Source organism: Pseudorca crassidens, chromosome X (assembly GCF_039906515.1).
Source record: "Pseudorca crassidens isolate mPseCra1 chromosome X, mPseCra1.hap1, whole genome shotgun sequence".
Taxonomy (NCBI): Eukaryota; Metazoa; Chordata; class Mammalia; order Artiodactyla; family Delphinidae; genus Pseudorca; species Pseudorca crassidens.
The window spans coordinates 8,710,353-8,724,020 of NC_090317.1; the positions used below are offsets into that span (position 1 = coordinate 8,710,353).

Genomic DNA, 13,668 nt, shown 5'->3' on the forward strand with positions numbered 1-13,668 from the left:
TTGAACTTAGATCCTTCAGTTTTCCACCCTTCTTCAGTATTCACATGAGAGCCAGAGTCTTATTCATTTATTCATTATGGAAATATTTATTAGAGGGTTATTAAGTTCCGAATCATTATGTCAGGTGTTAATGATGTGAAGGTAAAGGGAGCTTGCAGAGTGAGGGACTTGGCCAAGGATTACCCAGAGCAGACCCCATTCACCTCTCCTGTCTGCCCAACAGTCACTCTGTGAGCCAGAAATTACCTTATACTTTATGTTGTAGCCAACATTCTGTCAAGATCAAATATGTCCAAAAATGCCAGGTAACTAGATCTGACAGATAATTAGCTCAAATGTTCCTTTTTAGGGTAGTGTTGATAGCAAACATAAAATATTTGAAAAATCAAATTAATAAAAATGATGTATAACTAATCACATACTGGTTGCCCAGGGAAACACGGATCAGGTACATTTCCAGACCCCATTCAGTAATGACAGCATCTATTTTGATGGTCTTTTCCCAGTATCAACAGACACATATGACTTGCTGATGTCTTATATGACATGTGTTCAGAATGGGGAGCTGTACATCCCTTTCATTCCAATTCCACTTCCACTCATCTTTGTAAAGGATGAGATAATCTAGTGTGCTAAGCACCAACTCTTCAATAAAACACTCTAGAATGAGACTCTTTCAATTGTGAAGGCCACATGAATAAATTGAATATATCGTGCATACAGCAAATTAAGAATCTCAAGAGAGGATAATTTGTTTCAAGTCCTCCTGTCCATCACACAAACCTCAAAACCTTTGTTACGTTATACATTTGTGAATGGAGCATACCTGGCAGATATATTCTGATGTTCAACCAATGCAAAAGCCAAATAAGTCGCTTTGCTATAATATTACCACAGTTACAGCAACAAATGCATTTCTCTCCCTCTCATTTGTTTTGACTCTAGTCTTTGGTAATACAGTAATAACATCTTCTTTAATGGATTCATAATTTCTATTCCTTGGATTTGCATGTCAATCTTTCTCTCATTTTACAGATAAAGATTTATTAGATCACCTATTGTATTAGATAGAATTTTATAATGAAAAACAGTTGGCTCCTGTGTGGGTGGATGTGTGTGGTAGGGGGAGTGTGAAATCAAACTTTCTTTCAATTCCTAGAGAGACAGCTCTATTTGAATTGTTTTTATTGTTCTCTCTAGTTTTAATTTTTTAATGCTGATACTAATGGGCATTAATGGAAAAGTATTAATATGTTTTTAAAAGCACGTTTTACCCTTAATATGTAAATTATATAAAGAAGACCTAAATTTGTAAACATTTGAACAGTATATATATCAAGGCAAAGAGGATGGTTCCAGTAATAGTTTGTCATTAATTCCTCTCAAGAGTGTAAAGAATTTTTCTAACTAATTCAAATGTTTATTTTTAGTGAATATTTATTTAGTAACTGAAAGCTAACTACAGCACAAAATAACTGTATAAAGTTTATCCAATAAGACATAATATCATTTGACCACATTTTCAATATTTCATTTTGCCTATTAACAGCCCAAAATATGGCATTCATGTTTTGAAACAATGTCACTATTTGGCACAGAAGTCTATTTACACGAGAGCTCGTTTCATTTGCCATTTATTCCAATAACTTGAGAACAATTATTTGCAACTAAATCTAACGGTATTTGTACAAGTACTTTCAAGCTAAAATACTGCTAAAAAATTCCAACACACATGCAGTTTAATTTGTTTACATAATACCATATATTTATTATAAAACCTGTGACTCTAAGCGCTTTATAGGATCTGAATACAGGAGTCACTCTACCCTCTAACGAATCATGGCCACGTCTGACAGAGGAGACGCTGCTGAGCAGAAGAGTCCTGTGTTCAATGGAGTTGAAATGGGTTGGCTACTCAGACTGCTCAGGAATGTTACTGCGCCATCATAAAATCGCCCCATAGCTCAAGTCACACGAAACTGCCGCGGATTTTCAAGTATAAGCCCTTAGCAACCGAGAAACTGGCAGCACAAGCAGCATTGGCAAAACACACTCTGATTAGGCAGGTGGGCTCCGTTTTAAGCAAAGTCGATATTGAAACTCCAAACATACAAAACAGATAAATTACAGAGTGATTATTTGTCTTATAAAATGGTTTTCTGCTTTATAAAAGGATTCACAAGTTTCCTCTAACTGGCAGCTCTCCTAATGCATTTAAAATACAATTTAACTTACAAAACTTCAATTTACACGTGACTTTTTGCACAACCATTGTGAGAAGCAAAGTACACCTATATACAGTACTTAATTTTTCTCTCTCAGGATTTAGGTAAGTGTCTTATTGTCTCTGTAAAAGACAATTAAGCCAAAATGTTATATTTTAAGCCACTGAAATAGAAAGTAAATATTGCCTTTAAAACATGGATATTCCAGAAAATGTAAGTATATTTGTGATTTTTGTATTTACAATTTGGGAAGTCATCTTTACAATGTAGATCGTTAGATAGCACAAGTATATAGCTATCTTCAGGCCATAATATTGGTCCCTCTTCTGCAGAAAGTTGTTTTATTTTATTTTTGTGGGTTTTCTCCCTTTGTAGCTGTGTAACTCTAAAGAGATGTTAATGGTGGTTACACAGTAGCTAACCTATGATATATCAGTTTTATACTTCATTGCACAGAATCACCTTTAAAAACCCAACTTCCTGCATTTCACTGCTGTTCCCACTGTTTACTCCGGGTGATTGTCATTCAGATAACATTCTCCTTTATTAGCACTAAGCTCTCTGTGGGGTGGGGGGGTGAGGAGGTGGGCAGAGAGCCTGTCTACTGTATCTCTGTGCCCCCTCAGCACACAGCACAGAGCCTGGCACCTAGGAAGCAAGCACTCAAATACTTATTGAATGAATGAAGAAATGACTGGATTAGGAGAACTGTCTGGAAGGCTTCCTTCAGTCTAGCATCTAATCTAGTATGTTTCTGGAATGCATCCAATCAAAATGAATTTCCAGAGTCTGAAAAATCACAGAACCTCCCTCTTTTTCATTATACACTTTCTGTAAAATCCATAAAACATTGAGCCCTTGATGACATGGAAATATTTAGAAAAATTAAACCACCTTAGAGGTCAGAGGACAAAGCAGAGGAAACTGAAGGGTCATTTCCTTACTCACCAACTGCTGGAGGGAAGTAACAAGGCACACAGGTTGACCAAAGTCCAAAACCAAGTTAGACTTTTGGCAATTGCGTCCAGACTGAGAAGTGGTGCTTTTGAGTGTTTCAATACAAACTTAGACACAGGTATATTCAGAAACAGAGGAAGCAACTAATTAAGAGCTAAAATCAAAGTGAATTACCATTTGCCAGACATATAGATCTGTTCCAGGCAGGGCCAGGGGAAATCGTATTCTGTTGGCTGGAACCATTTCACTGTGCTGATGTTCATACCCATTACAAGCTGCATGTGAAATAAAAGTGAAATAGCAAAATCCAGCTGTAGGAGATAAAAATAAAAATCTTATATGTTTGAAAGCACTTCAGTGGGTAAAGCAAAACAACATAGTCAGTGGGGATGCTAATAAGTTAATCAAATTAAAGTGTTTGTGATTGCATTAAAAAACAAAGCTTCACAGTATATGATGTATTATGCCTTTAAATGAAATAGTCTGGACACATTCAAACGATTTCATCTTAAAACCTAATACAGAATAAAGTAAATATCTAAGAAGCATGAGAATCTAAAATTAAACCATAGTTATTAAGCAAAAGAGTTTATGAATCTGAGTTCTTCCAGGAGGCCTCTTTAGAGTCTGGTAACTAAATGAACAGTAAGCTATCTCTGCTTACAATTAATGAATTAGTTTTTCTATGGATAATGGTGTTTTACAGGAATGACTTTATTTTCAGGAGAATACGAACACTGAAGTGGAATCACCACATCAGTAGTTCTAGTGATAGAATGTCAACCAAAAAACTATCTTAATAGAATATGTATACTAATTTGCCTTCATAATCATTTCTCCAAATACCTACCTCTGTATTCTGCATTTATCATTGCACCAAATGAGAGCAGCCACGAGAGAATTTTTGAAACTCTTACATATATAAGAGGAGGTGGTTTCCAGAAGCTATCTCCAAGTTCAACTGGTAAAATACTCTTGCTCCTCTTCTATGAAATGTAAAGTCTCTGTACATTAACTTTCCTGTAGATCATTTCAGCCCACCATTTTCAATTGCAATCTAATGGATTTAAATAAGAATTACGATCTCTAATCAAAGAATGAACATTTTAGCTTGTCACTGTAGATATTCGGAGACTTTAGGGTATTAAAGGCATTTTTTTTTCCTGAATGTACTTTACATATATATATATATATATATATATATATATACAATTACCATCTATTGTTAAATAAAAACTATTTTGCACCAGTAGTTATTAATCCAAATAATTTGGATTTAAGTAATTTCTAATTGAAAGCCTATCTCATGAATTGTTTATAGTGACAGATAATAAACTATTAGTCATTTTAAAGCTTTAAAAGTAAGTTATCAGGATCCACTTCAATTTCCACATGATAATAAAGGATTATTATGTGCAGTAACCTATTTATGAAAAGGAAACAGTGTGCTTCTTTCAGACGCCATCAATTGCTTTAATAAGGAATTGAAAAGCTGGACTACTTTATATGCAGATCACCATTCCAGTTGCATAAGGATTTACAATAGACAAAATAAAACTATTTTTTTCTAAAGAAGGGCTGTTTGTTTAAATCACACAATAATATTTGCATCTAAAAATTATTTACAGGCTAATAAGGCTTCATAAATGCTATGTAGACTTGGTTAGTTAAAATCATTTTAATGCTAAGACCAAAACCAAAAGCTTGCTGAAGCTGACAAGGAAAAATTCAAGTAACCCTTGCCTAAAGAAGGCAGGAAAAAAAGGATGCCTACTTTCTTGGTTTAGGTACTTATTAATCAGGTTGGAGATGCAAAGAGTACATCATTTGATAGCACCCTGTTAACGCTTCCATAAGCTCAAGGAGAAAACGCTGCTTTCTCTGAAAATGTGAACGTTGAGAAGGATTCTGAGTCTAACCTTTAATCCTAAAAGAAACAGAAACTAACGTATACATTTGTCTCTGCTGCCTTGAATTTGCAAAGAACTTACTTGGGAAGTCTTAATCTCACCTTTGAAGTCTTCCTTCAAGGTATGTAATGGCTCATATGTCTTTATTAAATGAGGTGTGTGGCGGCCTCTACTGGTGTGTGTTTATAGAAAATGTTTCAATAGGCAGAAAAAATACTAATTTCAATTAAAAAGTTAGAAATACAGACTCTCATTTAAATATATAAAAATATCTAATGCAGAAAAAATATATTACAAGTTGTGTAATGTACTCTTAATTAGGAAAATAATCTAAAACACTGACCATGTTAGTGTAAAATAACGATTTACGGAAGGGCATTAATTGTTCAATTCACTCTGATATTGGGTTAAATATATTTTATTAATGAATTACTAATCCCAACTGAGGCATTTTATTACCTCTAGTCCACTGTTAAGTCCCCTTAGTTGACTTAAATTAAATCACTTAGAACAAACCCAAAGGAAAGGAAATATTTTACAGTTAAATCTATAAAGTCCTAGAACTAGAATCATTTGATGACATGTCGGTTTCTATAACTCAAGCAAACTGTACGTTGACTTAATATAGCTGACATTTCAATCTATTTTACAGTGTTTTTAATTTTAAAAATACAACACATTAAAATATGTTCAATTTATCAAAGCTAAAAGCAACATTTAAGTAATGTACTTAAAGTGCAAAGGCACTTTAACACAAAGAAGTGATGCCTAGTGACTATGCTTGGTAACTGAAGACGGAAATACCATATATCATTATTTACAAAAGAATTTATAGTCTCAAAAGATCTTTGGAGATCTTCTACAAAATACACTAAATATCCATTTTCATTTGAAAAGTTTGCTTACTCTTTCTTCATTCACTATAATTCCTCTTCCCATTCCCACACTGGAAAAATAAAAGAAGAAAAAGGAAACAAAACCATAAACAAAATATATGAAAAAAATGCACTGTAGAAACATTCATGTTCAATGATGATTCCTAAGGAGAGAAGGAAAAAAAAGGTGGGGGAGGGAGGAGAGCAAGAGAGAAATAATTTAAAGGAAAACTTGAAAAAGCAGTATCATTGCTTCACCCCATCCCCCAAACATCTTCAAAGTCCCCCATTGAGGCTGGGAAAGGGAGAACACAAACACACACGAAAGCAAATGCAGTGCTTCCAACAGTTTGGAGCAGCATCCTTTGATGCCAGAGGGTTGTAAATGATTTCCCTTCACAGCTGACTGATTGCAGTTTGTTTTTCCAGAACTTCGAGGTAGTCTGGTTCTGATTGCGGCTTAGCTTGCAGTAAAGGGTGGTCTGGTTTTGACTGCCCCACAAAGCATTTCCTGGGAGTTCCATATAAAACGGTTTTATTGATTCTGTCTTGGTTTTGGCGTCGAGATTCATACGAAGGGGCGAACTGCCTTTTAGGTAAGGTACAAAAGTTATAGTGGACGAGTCCTGCACTGGGGAGTTCCTTGACGCGCTCAGCGATATTCTGATACAGCAGCTCGGGCTCTCTTGGGGTGGCTTGCTTTTCTAGCAACTCGGTGGCACTTATAGTGTAAGCAAGTGTGGCTGGCTCTTCTTTCTTCTCCTCCAGGTTGCTGTAACTGAATTCTTGCAGGTTTCGGTAATAGGCCACTGGGTCTCCTTCCTTCTGCATGTAGATGGGGTTTTGGCACATCTGACCCACAGGTGGGGGGATGTAGTTATAGACGTGGCCGTCTGCTTTATCCTGAGTCTCAGTGTTATAAGACCCATACTGTAACTGGAAGGAACTTACATCTAAGTTGTTGGCACTCCTGGGAACACTTGGCACTCCCTTTCGGCGTTTCAGGACAAAGACGAATAGGCCAGCCCCAAAGCAGACAGATAAGATAAAGACAACCAGCAATCCTAAAATTAAGACAGAAAGTGGAACTTCAGTGTGTAGTTCAGGATAGGAACTGGGAGACACACTAAGTGAGCGAGGTGTGTCTGTGTTGTGATTCATTGACAAAATGGTTCCATCTGACAAGTTTGGACCGTCTGGACAAATAGCCTCCCTGCCCAGAAACTTCAGGATCTCCCCAGCGTGCTTAGCGGGAGATTCACAGGTCACCTCATTGATGATGACAGGGGAGTTGGCATGCTCTGTCCAGTCCTTTAGTCCCATGATGTCACAGGTGCAGTCCCACGGGTTCTCTTGCAGATCTATCTGGATAAAAGCTGGAAGCTGATCCAGAACCCCTTTCACAGGCAGGTGAGAAAAGTGGTTGTTTCTCAGATTCAGCCTGGTGAGGGCCGTGCCCCCAAATATATTATCAGGTAAGGACCGCAGCAGGTTGTTATTCAGAAACAGTAGCTGTAGGTTAATCAAAGCATCAAAGGTCAGCGGCTTAATTTCCTTAATGACATTATACTCTAAATAGAGATACTGCAAGCTCTGCAGTCCTTCAAACATAGCCGGATATAGCACTTCAAGGTAATTGCCATTCAGATAAAGTCTGCGTAAACTGGTCAGGTTTGTGAAGGCACCTTCCTGAATGACTGCAATCCTATTGTTTCCTAAATGCAATAGATCCAAAGAACTGTATTCTAAGAGGTCGTTCTTATAGACAGTTTGAAGATAGTTCCCTGTTAGGTAGAGTTTCTTTGGACTGGTAGGTTTAGGCTGCAGGTCGGAGATATTAGTGAACTTCCTTTCTTGGCAGTTGACATTTAGACCGTTGTCCGAACTCTGAGAGGTGCAGACACAGCTACTGGGGCAGGTGAGGGGCACCGGGGACTTGGTCTGGTACACCATGATGGGTCCAAAGCTCTGCCTGTCTTTCGACACTGTGACCCGGGGAGTTGGGCGATTTCTCATTTTGGGTGGCCGGCTCGCTTTTGCAGCCCTGGTTGGGTTGAGAGCCGGATTCATTGTAGGTGACAGCCTTTGGACATGTGTGTCAACGTGGCCGCCCCTCTGACCGGAGTCACCGGTACTTTTTCTGGGACAGAGGTCTTGCCTGGTCAGCTGGGTCACATCTTTCCCATGCAATCTGAAGGGAGTTTCACAGACAATCTCCCCCACAAAAACAGTTATGGTGTCCAGCCAAGCCTTGAGAGGAAGTAAGTCACAAGTGCAATTCCACGGGTTTTCCTCCAGCTGAATCTCCATGATGCCTCCGATATGCTCGAGGACGCCGGCAAAAGGCATCACTTTCAGCCGGTTCCCTCGCAGGTCTAAGTGGGTCAGCAGGACGAAGCGGAACACATTGCTGGGCAGAGACAGCAGAAGGTTGTCATTCAGGATGAGCACTTTGAGCTTGTTCAGTTTGCTGAAGGCCCCCGCCTCGATGGCACTGATGTAATTGTAGTCGGCCTGGAGGTACTCGAGGCTCTCGAGGCCCAGGAAGGTGTCCTCCCTCAGTACTTCGAGTTTGTTGTTGTTGAGGTGCAGCCTCTTGAGGGTTTTCAGGCCGCTGAACGCCCCGGTTCGGATCTCCTGCAGCCCGTTGTTACCCAGGTGGAGAGTAACCGCGTTGGAGTAATTGACGAACTCGTTGGGGTACAGTCTCGTCAGGAGGTTGCCATTGAGGAAAAGCTGATAGATTCGATACTGGGGGGGCTGGAGCAGGCTGACAGTTGTAAATCCTTTGTTTTCGCAGTTAATATTCAGTACGTTTTCCTTCTCTTCGCACAGGCAGCGGATCTTGCAAATGTCTTTGGCAGTTTTGCGACTCTCGGTCTGTAAGATCCCGGCCACGGTTAACACACTGAGGAACCAAACGCCGCTCAGCATCTTTAGGCACCGTCGGTGTCAGCTCAGGTACCTACAGGCAAACCTTGGGGAGGGGGGCAGGAGAGAGCGGGATGCGGGGGAGAAAGAAACACGGAAGCCCGATTAAAATGGCAAAGCGAGGGGGCGGAGTGGGACGGAGGAAGAATGCGGGGAGTGGACAGCACGGCAGAATGAAATCACTGCGTTTTTCAAAGCGCTTTCTGCTCTCCTCCCCTCCCCCGCAGCCCACCCACACACGCGTCCCGGAACACACGCTTGCACCTGATTTCCCGGCGGGTCGCAGCCAGCCGCGGAGTCATTAGTAACCGAGTTGTCCTACTAAATCCAGCCCATCTCCTCCTCCTCCTCCCCTGGGGTATCTTGAAGAGATCTCGGGCGGCTAGCCCGTCCTGGGCTCCCAGCAGAAATTGCTTTACTTTTTTTTTTTTTAACTGCGCAAAAAGGGGGTGGGAAAATCAGGGGACTGGCGGCGGGGGAAGGGAGAGGGTGGAACAGCAAAGACAGCGCGCGGTGGGGGTTACTCACACATCAGGAGAAGACGGGACCCCTCTCCTCTGCAGTCCGCTGGTAGTTTAGCATCTTCGGAAAGAGAGGGAGAGCAAGGTAAAAGGAGACGCCGCTTACGGAAGGATGCCCTGCTTTCTGTCGGTGGATTAAATTTTGCTGGGGGGTGCGCACTGATTAGGAATCCGGCAGGCGGCAAGAGAAGAAGAGGAGGGTTGGAGCGGCGGGAAGCTGAGCCCACGGGGACCCGGGGGTTCGACTGAGCAGGGAGGTCGCGAAGCCTGCCGGCTGGGGCGGCGGGCGGCGGAGACGACCGAGACTGGGCGCGCACTTCCAATCCGGCGGCAGGGGCACCAGTGCGCCCGGCAGTTTGAATTTGAGAGGCTTTGCAGGTTCCGCGGGACCGGGCTGGGGTGACGTCACGGGGGGAGGGGGCAGGCTGGGGATCGAGGGCGCGCAGTGGGGGAGGGAGGGGCAGATGCTTCCCTTCCCTGCGAGTGGCTTTGCAAAGCTCAAATCCCGGCTGCGTCAGTTGCTTCTGAACTACTCCACCTCCAGCCCGGCGGGCGGCGAGTGGCTGGCGAGCTCCTGGAGAGGGGGTTCTCCAGGAGGGGCACCGCCGGGACTCCTCTGGCTCCTCCGAGTGGTTTCTTCCACCCGCCCCTCCCTCCTGGCTCTTCCAGCGGGCCAGTGTGTGTGTGTGTGTGTGTGTGTGTGTGTGTGTGTGTGTGTGTGTGTGTGTGTGTGTGTGTGTGTGTGTGTGCGCGTGTGTGTGCGCGCGCGGGGGTGTCTCATTCCAGATTCTCGAGCAGGGGTCCAGATCCTTCCGAGTAAGGGATGTGTGTGTGTAGTGTGTGTGTGTAGATGTGTCTCTTTGCTACAGGACTGGGGCCCGCCTGCCAAACTCCTAGCTCACATGCTCTTGGTGTGGAGAGTGGGGTGTGTGTGCACCGGTGTGTCTTTGTGGGAGGGCGAGGAGTTCTTTTGGGGGATTTATGCTTTACATACAGAGCTTTGTTTCAGTGCTGAGAGAATTACTTTCTGGGTGGTGACTGGCCAGATATTTGCCGGGAATCTGAAAGCCAGCTCAACGTTAGCTTATAGACTGAGATAAACAACAACAAAACCCTTCTCCCCCTGAGGTTTATACTTAGCCAGATAATGAGGTTTAAACGTGTGCTTTTTGCCTGAAGGAAGGAGAAGAGAAGTGGGTGTCAGACAGGCACTGCCAGGCTGAGCTTCAGCTGGGAGTAGGAGCCCAGGAAAGGGTGCTGAGCCCTCCAGGCTGCAGGGTCAGGGAACCAGGGAACAGAAGGCGGAGATGCAGGAAGACTGGCTCCTGAGAAAGAGGAGGAATGAAAGGAGTCCTGGCCTGAGACTCAGGAGACCTGGCTTCGGATCCAGCTCTGTTGCCAGGTGTCACTTGTTTCTGGATCTTCCCACCCCCATGGGCAAAAGGGGTGGACTTATAAGGGTCCTCCCAGCTCTGACATTTAATCGGATTCAGATAACCTTTCCCCGGGATTATTAATGGCCAGGTGTTGGGTTTTTGCCTTCGGTATCTCATTTCTCCTTAATTATCTTAAGGTCCCCTGGACCCAGGAGTCTCCCAGTTGGAGTCCATTTGCAAGATGGGAATGTCTGCTGGTGCCCGAAAGGGCCAGGCGCTGCCTCTGGTGGGCATGGGGGAGATGAGGCAGCAAAAGCAGGGGGTGAAAAGAGAATGGGAAGAGGAAATGACCAAGCGATGTGCCAGTCCCGCCAGACACTTTAGTTGGCTCTCCCCGCCTCTTGGTCCCGCCTGCCGCAGTCGACACAGGGTCCCATTGCTGCACCAAGTGTGGCAGAGGGGCAATCGCATAGGCAAGCTGAGCCTTCGGAGAACAGAAAGCGCCCTGCTTCTCCCCTCCTCCTTCCCTAGGAAGCTCAGGTCCTAGGATTGTTCCACCCATACAAGTTCTTTCCTCCCCAAGAAGGGCTCTCATGGTTTATAAACTTAGGCACTAAAGCAACCTGTGGCTCTGGCCTTCTCCTCCGCAATTTGTCACGGGCGTTCTTCTTTCCCCCTGCTTTTCCTTTGGAGAAGAGCCTTGGGCCAGACATCATGAGACCCTCCCCATCCAGTAATTCTTGCTTCACCTTGGGCAACAACCTTTCCTTCCGGGCCCTCGAATTTCCCTTCCCTGTGCCAAAGGGCAACGGGAGAGTGACTGTCCACAGAGGGGGAGGGGGCAGCCCTGCGATGGTCTCCCACCCTCCATGGCAATTGCATCATTAGATGCGAGTGGGGTGATGCAGTGGGAGCACAATTAAGCTTCCTTTCATAGCAAAGGGGCATTTGTTTCTACATATTTCCAAATATTAAATATACATAGTTCCTAGAGAGATATGGTTTATTCATTCAGTCGTTCATTTAACAAACATTTATTAATTAGGTTAATATTTCATTGAAGTAGACGCCAACATGAGAGCTAGACAAGACCTTTGAAATCAGATTCATTTTATAGATGAAGACATTCCTCAACCAGGGGAAGTGCTGACTTGCTTAAGTTCAAGAATCTATAAAATTAGAAACAGAACCCAGAAGTTCTGAGTCCCAGGCCAGCAGTTCTCAAAAAAACAACTCCTGCTTACTGTGAATTAGACAACTATCTACCTAAACTTCAATAGTGGTGGTGTTTTACTTAAATGTGTTTTTTTTCTAAAAATTGTATTTGAAAGTGAAATACCAAATATGTGTTTCAGTTCTCAAATATCGTAATTTCCTTTAAGACACTGATGACTCTGTCAATACTCCTTGAGGACAGAGCCTATTAGGAATTGGTGGGGGTAGATAGATGAGGGGGCGCTTGAAATTCTTGATACTACGGGGTGAGGGAAACGGAGCGGTGAGGGCTGGGGTAACGGCACTGGGGACCCCGCGGCGGGGCGGCAGCTCTCCCTTCCGCGGTTAGCTGCCGACACGGGTCGGTGGACCCTCCCACCACTCCTGCGTCTCCCGCTCGTCCCTGAGCTTCCGCAGCCGTTTCCCCAAACACAGTTATTGGGAACAAATCAGCCTCCACCCCGATAAAGCACTTTAAGGAAGTTTCCTCTGGCCCCGCGTCTCTGGAGGAGCGGCCGCGGCACCGCGCCGGGGAGAGCGGGTTCCTAAGGCGGCGGAACGGTGCCGGGTGAACACGGAGCCCGCGGGAGGCAGAGGCGGACGCTAAAATAAGGCAAACGCTCCCTGTCCTCGCGGGGGCGAGGGAGGTAGAAACGCGAACTCCGTCGCCTTGGTCTCACTCGCATCTTCTCGAGTGAAACCGGGCTCGGGTCTCCGGGGCCGCCAGCGGGCGCGGCGAGTGAGGGCGGGCGGGCAGTACCCCTGCGCCCCGGCTGCGAGGGGGTTAACGGAGCCCGGCCGGCCCGGGGAGGGGGCTTCCACCGCCCGCCCGCCGCCGCCTTCGGCCCCCGCTCCGGAGTCCCTGGCCCAGCCCTTCCCGAAGGGCTCTTCCGGGCGACCCAGGGGCCGGGCGAGTCCCCTGTGGCCGGGCCCCATGCACCGACCGCTCGCGCAGCTCTCCCTGCCCTCACCCCACACCGCCGCGACGGCCGCTCGCGCCGCCCTCTCCCCCGGGCCCGGGCGCCGCGTCCTCGTCGGGAGCGGTGGCCGCGGGGCCGCACGACGCCCGGAGCCGGACCACGCCCGCGCGACTGTCCCGAGGCCGGACAGCCGGAGCGGGGGCGGCGGTCAGGGGCGGCCGCCCGCGCGCGATCCCTGGCGGATCGCGCCGTCTGCCCACGCCCGTTCCCTCCGCCTGGGGCTGTGGCCGCGAAAGTCAGGGGCCAGCGCGGAGCCAGCTAGTCGGCCGCGTCGCCGCGGCGCCCCCGAGTACTCAGAACTTACCCGGCGAGCGCGCCGCCCGGAGCTTCCCCCAGAGGCGCCCGCGGCATCCGCGACCCGGGGAGGCGCGGGAGGCTGCGCGGCCTGGGCCCGGCGCGGCCCGGGAGCGAGGGCTCGGGGGCGAGCGCGGGCGGCGCCCCCAAGGGCAGGCAGATCCCCACTGGAGCGGCTCGCCGCCTGGCAGCGCTTCTGGCAGGAAGGAGGGAGGGATCCGGGAGGGAGGAGGAGAGGAGGGCGGGAGCGGGGAGGAGGAAAGAGAGGGGAGGGCGGGCCGGCGGCCCCTCGCCCGCGCTTATCAATCACCCCGCAGATCAAATGTCCCCGCGGCGCACCAGGGAGGGGGATGGACCGGCCCACAAAGGAGCCGCTGCTCCGTT

The 13,668-nt window shown here is 46.1% G+C and overlaps 1 protein-coding gene across 7 annotated transcripts; it reads right to left on the reverse strand.

Annotated features, from left to right (window-relative positions):
- Nucleotides 1–1,618: 1,618 nt before the first annotated feature.
- Nucleotides 1,619–13,414, reverse strand: SLITRK2 (SLIT and NTRK like family member 2). 7 transcript variants are annotated; one of them, XR_010939744.1, is made up of 3 exons: nt 9,427–10,079; nt 4,033–9,332; nt 1,619–3,457 (listed from the first exon to the last, which is right to left on the reverse strand). XR_010939744.1 is itself a non-coding variant. In XM_067722325.1 (3 exons), the coding sequence occupies exon 3, from the start codon at nt 8,899–8,901 to the stop codon at nt 6,364–6,366; it is 2,538 nt and encodes an 845-aa protein (XP_067578426.1). In that variant the 5' UTR covers nt 8,902–8,944; nt 9,427–9,480; nt 13,295–13,414; the 3' UTR covers nt 1,619–6,363. The 7 variants fall into 7 exon arrangements, 6 of the variants coding, with proteins under 6 accessions (XP_067578426.1, XP_067578423.1, XP_067578424.1 ...); XM_067722325.1 differs by adding an exon at nt 13,295–13,414 and having other exon boundaries at nt 1,619–8,944; nt 9,427–9,480; XM_067722322.1 differs by adding an exon at nt 13,295–13,414 and having other exon boundaries at nt 1,619–9,332; nt 9,427–9,480.
- Between the last annotated feature and the right edge of the window lie 254 nt (nt 13,415–13,668).